The sequence below is a fragment of the Cicer arietinum genome, chromosome 4 (genome assembly GCF_000331145.2).
Source record: "Cicer arietinum cultivar CDC Frontier isolate Library 1 chromosome 4, Cicar.CDCFrontier_v2.0, whole genome shotgun sequence".
NCBI classification, from domain to species: Eukaryota; Viridiplantae; Streptophyta; class Magnoliopsida; order Fabales; family Fabaceae; genus Cicer; species Cicer arietinum.
Window position 1 is genome coordinate 58,239,458 of NC_021163.2, and position 7,593 is coordinate 58,247,050.

General features: G+C 30.7%; 2 protein-coding genes across 2 annotated transcripts in view; one reads left to right on the plus strand and one right to left on the minus strand.

Moving 5' to 3' along the window:
- Positions 1-303: 303 nt before the first annotated feature.
- On the plus strand, positions 304-1,485 carry LOC101496965 (F-box protein CPR1-like). Its single transcript, XM_004498472.3, has one exon. The coding sequence runs from the start codon at positions 304-306 to the stop codon at positions 1,483-1,485; it is 1,182 nt and encodes a 393-aa protein (XP_004498529.1).
- A 2,850-nt stretch (positions 1,486-4,335) lies between these two features.
- Positions 4,336-7,593, minus strand: part of LOC101497296 (uncharacterized) — a 5,259-nt gene continuing 2,001 nt past the window's right edge. Inside the window, exons 4-8 of the mRNA XM_073367452.1 lie at positions 7,582-7,585; positions 7,003-7,065; positions 6,699-6,916; positions 5,916-6,019; positions 4,336-4,622 (exon numbers count right to left, since the gene is read on the minus strand). Of these exons, the coding sequence (XP_073223553.1) occupies positions 4,523-4,622; positions 5,916-6,019; positions 6,699-6,916; positions 7,003-7,065; positions 7,582-7,585 (489 nt within the window). The 3' untranslated portion in view covers positions 4,336-4,522. The remainder of the gene's footprint in view (positions 4,623-5,915; positions 6,020-6,698; positions 6,917-7,002; positions 7,066-7,581; positions 7,586-7,593) is intronic.

Below are 7,593 nucleotides of genomic sequence, written 5' to 3' on the forward strand. Positions count from 1 at the left end.
CCAACAGATATTCCATAGCATATCCATCTCTTCTAGTTCCATCTACACTAAAAACCTCTTGTTATATATATATATATATATATATATATATATAACTCTTGATTTACCATTATATAGTGGTATAGATAAATTCAAACCCATAAATCCTTTTGAATGGAACCTAAGTTTTAACCATTAAAAGTTTGAGTGGGTTTTGTTTTTGCTTTGCTTGATCCATTGATCTTATTAAGCACTTGTTTGCTACAATTGCAAGTAAAACTCTTTCAGAGTACGAGCGCCGTATTTACGAAGACCTAGAAATCAATGGCTCTTTTAAGTGAGAAGGTTAGCAATTATATATCTGATGATCTTGTTTTCTCTATTCTGTCAAAATTGTCTCTAAAATCTTTGAATCGTTTCACATGTGTACGCAAATCATGGGTCCTCTTATTTGAAAATCCTCATTTCATGAGCATGTATCGCAAAAATTTCATATCTAATAATCGATCTTATTATTATGATGATACATCCCTCCTCTTAAAACAGACTCTACTAGATTTTGAAAATCATTCTATGTTATATTTACTTTCTGGTGAGAAGTTTGATAATAGGATCAAATTAGATTGGCCGCCTCCATTTCAAGACAATGATCGTCATATTAATATTTTGGGTTCTGGAATTAATGGCATTCTTTGTCTCTATGTCGAAGGCACTAGTTCAAAAGTTGTAGTATGGAATCCATCTATTCAGGAATTCAAGATCATTCCTCCTAGTCCAGTGTTGTCTGTACCACCTTATGTTAATGTTGTGCTTAAACTTCATGGATTTGGTTACGATTCTGTTAGAGACGACTATAAGATTATTCGATATGTAGATTTTTTTCCAGATCCGTACAATTTTAAATATGATTCGAGAAATGTGATATCGTCAAAAAGGCCATATAAGTACAAACCTTTATGGGAGATATATAGCCTTAAAAGTAATTCTTGGAGGAAACTTGATTTGGATATGACAATTTTTTGTCACTACCTTAGTCGTCGGGGTGTTCAACATAAAGTGTACTTGAATGGAGTGTGTCATTGGTTGGGCAACACTGAAACAAATATGGATAATATATGTTTGATCTCATTTGATTTAAGCAATGAAGTGTTCTTTCGAACATTCATACCCTCAATTACGGACGATGGTATCAATTTGGAATTAGTGAATTATCATTTAGGGTTGTTAAATAAGTCCATTGCTCTGATATTTAATATTATACAAACGCAAACTTTTCACATATCAGTTTTGGGTGAAATTGGTGTGGAAGAATCGTGGACTAAGCTCTTCATTGTTGGACCATTACCTTATCTTGGACATCCTATTGGAATAGGAAAGAGTCGAAATATATTCTTCATAAAAGAAAATGATGAACTAGTCTGGTGCGATTTAAGTACCAACACAATTCAAGAGACTGGTATGAAAGGAAATTTATTTTTTTGTCAAATAGTAAATTATAATTTATAAGAATAGTTTTCTTTCAATTGCAGAATAACTTCTTCATTACTTTTTCTAGCTTAAGTTTTTGATTGTTGTTATTTGGATTTTACCATGTATACAAAATGGATTGTCAATTATGCATGTCATAATTATGTGATCTCACAAGATACATTAGATGATATGAGTTTATAAATTTATGTTGAGGATTTATTCTCTTTCGATTTGCAAACAATCTGATTCTTAATTCAATTGTAAGCATGAGTTTTTTTTTCTTTAGTGAATGCCCTTCAATTTTTCGTAGGAATAAAACTTGATAATCTATAAGCAACATGTATTTGTTGAACTTCATTACATTCTACTTGAAATACATATTCCGCTATGTTTAATTTATACTTTAATTTTTTGTTTATATTCAAAATCAACTAACTGGGTATGTTCAAGCTTAATGAGTTGGTAATCGAGCTTATCAAATTTCAGATTAACTTTGCAAATAATAACAAAAAATACTCATGTCTATTTGTAAGTAGGTGTTATTTTGAAAGAGATGGCAAAAAGAATGTTCATATTTGATGAATAAATTATAAAAACAAAAACAAAAAATAAACTTGTGTTGGTTTCTAGGGATAGTTCACAATCCTAAAAGCGCTTTAGGTCGTTACAAACAATATCAAAGTGAATTTCTTTCATTACGATAAGATTTACCATTGAAAAAGTTGGTGGACATCTGATATTTAAAATAGGCAAAGATGTGAGATGTAACAGTTCAATTCCTTTTATCGGCAATACTATTTACGAACTTTTCATTTCTCTTTTTTTCGATTAAAAATTAATAAATTTTGTCTTTCATAAAAATCAAATTATGTATCTGGAGATAAGTACCACCATCCTATTTCTAAAATGAATTCAGAAAAAAAAAGAAATCATAGGTCATGTACATACGGAATTGTATAATAGAATAAAGGCTTATAAAAATTAATTGATATTATGTATACCAACAATATAAATCCTCTTTTCAAGAGCCAAACACATAAGAACTTCAAGTAACCGTATTTAACTTAGAGTACTTATATAATGAATGTTTTTCTTAGTAGCTTTCAAGAAAGTGAATGAACACTAAAAACACTGAAAGTTTATAGAGATAATTGATAATCCTAAAATCAGTTTAGTACATTAGAGCCTAGCTTTACATCAACACATTTCCTTGATGAGTCATTGTTGATGTTCATTTTTCCCAACAGTTCATTGGGACATTACATTGGAAAATATATTTTACATGAGACATCAATCCATCACCTTGTCATTCTAAAATTTGAACAATAAACTTCAACTATAATTTAATTGATTAAAAATTCAAATTTGTGATTAATTATTTTTATGGACTTTTGTGAAAATAACAAGGTTAAAGTGTTGCGACTCATTACTCTTGGGCATAGTAAAATTAATTGCAATTTTGAACATCATTAAACACGATGTTTTGGTGTTCAAATATTAAAATGAATGTTGGTTATTCAGGCAAATTATACTCAAATTAATATAATTTTCAATTGTTAAAATATATATATGATATGTTTCTTTTGACCAAGAGCTAAAAATTATGGTTAATAACACTCAAAATTATATACATTCACAATTGTTGTTAATTGTGCTTAGTGTATCGTAAGTAAGTTGTAACACCTTATTATATCTATTAATTATTTATTGAATATAATTAATTATATATATTTTAAATACAATAACTTCACCTCACAATGAATGTCACTTTAACAAAAAAAAAAATATTTCAAAATGAATGTCATTCTAAATTTTTAATATAATTTTAATTATGTTTTGCTATAGTACAATTCAATTATTACAATGTACATAACTTCTAAAATATTGTTGTACTTTGCATTAATAATAAAGCAAAACACGCAAATAATTAAGAATGATTATTAATGATTTTTTTTTGTTTTAATTATTAAATATTTTAATATGTGTGCAAAAATTTTAAACAATGTCCATTATTAGACCGATGGAGTACAAAAAATTATCATCTCATATTATGTCAAAATAACACAAGTCTATTGCCTAGGGTTAAGCATGGTCAAGTTTGGGTGGGTTCATGTCCAATTTTTTCAATCCATCCAAATAGGGAAGGCAACAACAAGCATTTGTCAATATCGCCTAATTTGATAAGAAACGAGGGCAGGTGCAAGGATGGGAAGGCAAAACCGACCTTCGACCCGATCTGTTGTAATACCTACATTCAAATCTGAGCTTGTAATTTAAAGATCCAATTCTTACCGATTTTTGCAAAGGTTTATGGCTGGTTTCGATTAGTGTAGATTAGCAAGTTATGCGGGTGGATTGATTTGAATGATAAATTTTTTATTTTTTTATTGGACTGTTTATTTTTTCAAATTTTTGTCTATTTTATATATATATATATCTTAGACTTTCAATATTTAATCAATACTTGCGTAACTTTTTATCAAACAACTCATATTTCAGATAGATAGTGTGATGATATTTCATACTCATGGTGTGATGATTAAGTGAGACTCAGACCCACCTTAAAAAATATGGATTTTATATTTAAGATAAGTGGAACAATTGGTTTCAGATAACCATGAATCCTGTTTTCTCACTCACATTTGACTGCTCAAACCCGTAGTAAAATCTTGTGACCCCCTGCAACCCACCTGTGTATCATATTAATCCATACGAATGGGTCAACTTAATTTGCTCACCCCTACGATTGCCTTTTAAGATGTTTTATGTTATAATTAAAATAGATTGTAAATATAGCTAGTTGAATGTAAACTACACTTGCAAGAAAAAACACAATGATATTGGACTTTTTGTCACGATTATTGGTCAATTTTTTATAAAAAGAGCTTGTCAAAAGAAAGTGAAAAATAAATTAATTCCGCAGCTAGAGTTACAATCACAAGTGTCAAGACTTGCTCATCTTTGAATCTAAACTATTGTTTCCTACATGCCAATGGCAATTTCTAATGCAATCTCTACTCATTAAGGAGAAAACATGACAACCAACATAATCAGATGAAACTCAATGTCAAACTCAACTAAGCTCTGACAGTAGAAAATTGCATGTTGAATATATGGAAGCTGCTGCGGCATTAACAGCTAACTCTTTCTCCGAGTTGTCTAATTGTGACGCTCTGCACGTTAAAGAATATATATCAAAATTTGTCAAAAGTGTGAATAAGGCTTCACACTGCAGAAAAAACATAGAAAATTATATGCATATCATAATGCATACCCAAACTAAATACCAAAATAAATCCAGTCTGTCATGCTTTTAAACTTTGAGAAAGAGGCATATTTTTAAGAATTCTTTTTTTAAAGTATCCACTGGCTTTGTCGATGACTAATTTCAGCAGAGGAACCTGATTGACCAATTTCTGTGAGGTTTCACCTCACAACCAAATTTTTTCTATGTACAAAACTCAAATCTGAGATCTTACTTAAGTGATATAAGTCTTGTTCCACTCGGACCAATATAATGTTGGTAAATTTCAGGAGTTTAATTATTACTCCCTACGGTCTCAAAAATTTGGTTACAACGACTTGAATTGTGGGACGGAGTGAGTAGTACATGATGACCATCGAGTTCTTTGTCAAAAAATAAATTAAATATGGGTTACAAAGCAAGTGAACATTCTTTTCATAATGAGTCAAAATGAAAAAAAGAATCATGAATAGACAAATGAAAAATCAGCTATCTCTCTAATTCAGGGTTGGGAGTCTATTTGGCGAGGTTAATTATTAATAGTTTATAGCTTATTTGACAAAGTTTGACCAAAGTAGAGATATATAGTAAAATGATTTATCTAACTTCAGACTTTTTCTACATATGATGCTCCAAGTAGCATTTAAGCTTATATCTTATTGTGTTTTGTTTTATTTTTATCCTTATTCTCCAAATTAATATTAAAAATATTTTGAAGTATAGCCATATGAGTAAACAAAAATGTCTATTATTATCATCCAGTTGAATGTAGATTGTCTTATCAATTATGACTGAGACTTTGTTGCTAAATCCCTCCAAGTTCACAAACCTTAAGGACACATATTTTCATCACCTAATTACACTGCACAATCTGCTGTAAAATCCCTCTGATATTGGATTGGTTAAACTAATTTTCAGGAAACTTCTATGGGTCAGTTTGTCTTCTCTTACAATTATTTAAGATTGCTAAGCAATCCTATTTTCTACTTATTCCTTTAAAATATAATGAGTCATTAATACGACCACCAAAGAATTAAATGGCTTTAATTTGAGCAAATTTTGATCTCCTAAAATCTGAACATTGATAAATTCACATTAAGTGATTATTTTCACTTTATATTATAGGTAACTTTTCTAATTTAAAGACTTCAAATCTAACCAAAAGTGCCAAGATCACAACATAAATTGTATGTAATCATATATTGGCCAATTGAAAACTTACCTGGAGTTATTTTCTGAAGTTGCCAAAGCCTTGCTCCAGTTTACATGTTGCAGGCCTTGATCACATAGCAGTTGCTTTTCTTTTATTTGATTCAACCAACTTTCCTGAAATAATGAACCAGACAAGTATAGATTTAGACAAGGAGAAAGAGCACCAACTTTGTTCTTGGTAATTGTACATCACAAATCACTGTAATGAGCCAAGTAACTTTGAATCTTCCTAGGTATCCAATTTCACCATGGACACCTCTAGTATCCAATTCCACCTCTTACCAAAGGAAGGAGGTAGTTCTATAAAATGATTAAAATTAAATAAACTAGATCTTAAGCAATGTGTATATGTTACCTTAGCATTTTTAAACATGTTGAAGTATAATTAGTTAATTACCATTCCTATGAAGACATAGGACTTTTTCAACCAGCATTAGTAGGGGGCATTCAACTTGAGTTTTTTTTTCAGTTGACATGTTTCCATTAATAATTACAAATATGCTACTTAGTTTTCATTCTATTTCCTCAAAATTTTGCAAGTGAAATGGTAAAAACAAGAAACTGTTTTCATCATTTCCTTCATAAAACTTCAACAACAGGAAACAGAATGAAAAACAAAGTGGCGCTATGTAATTATTTTTGATGACATACAAACTGAAAATGAATATCGAAAACAAACCAAACACAACCTTATTATTTTTGTATGTTAACCTTGTGTCAGATTGTACCCCTTTGTAGCATAGCTTGACCTAAAGGAAATCTAAAATAAGCCTTAAGACCATGAGTAACTCACAAGTTGTTTTTCCTCTTCTGAAAGTGCTTCATCCATATGATCAAATAAAGCAGTCCATCTTGCCTGATGCAATTCTGCTATTTTGCTAGGGGGAAGTTCCGCAGAAATTTTCATACCACAAGGGTCATAATTTTGGTTATTTGCAAATTCCTTCGACATTAGGAAAGGCAACTCAGTAGTGATGACAGACCGAACTCTCCTCCTACTGCGACGCAAAGCTGCAAATGTAAAAAAAAGCACAAAAACCAAATGTAAGCATTTTCACTATCCGAAAATCGATTAAAACAAATAAATATGGCATTACTCGAAAGACGCCCTTTGATGTCTTGATGTAGAAGCTCCAACCATTGAGAAGCAACAGTAGCAGCTGAAAAACACAAAAGCATCTGAATCAGTAAAGGCTACCTCAAGAGGCTTCCATCAGCAAAGGCTCAATAAGCTTCTATATCAGCCAAAGCAATTATGTCAATTTCGGATTGCAGAAAATGGTGGTTTGTTCCAATTCTACTAAGCTACAATGCTATAGCACCTCTATAGCCGTTAATTTGACAATGTTTTGGACTAAATAGCATATCGCGGAACAAAAACGATTTGTTCAAACTCCGCTTGCTATTTGACAACATCAAGCTCAAGCAATTATTTCTTTCACGGCCCAGTTAATATATACATATTTGACAAGCTGAAACACCTAGACAACTTTTTATAGTACCCATTACATGACACCTATACTAGCCTAATGTAAAGATTGATTTTCCAATCAATCAGCTCAACCCTAGCTTTTAAACCCGAACAATATAAAACAGTTGATTCTTTCCGATTATTATGCATTACATAAAGTGCTTTAAAGACAAGAAGCATAAGCTAGAGGAAAATGACTACGAGCCTTTTAGGGAAA

Excerpts from the sequence above, each read along its gene's own strand:
- LOC101496965 (XM_004498472.3), top strand. The coding sequence starts at position 304 with ATGGCTCTTTTAAGTGAGAAGGTTAGCAATTATATATCTGATGATCTT.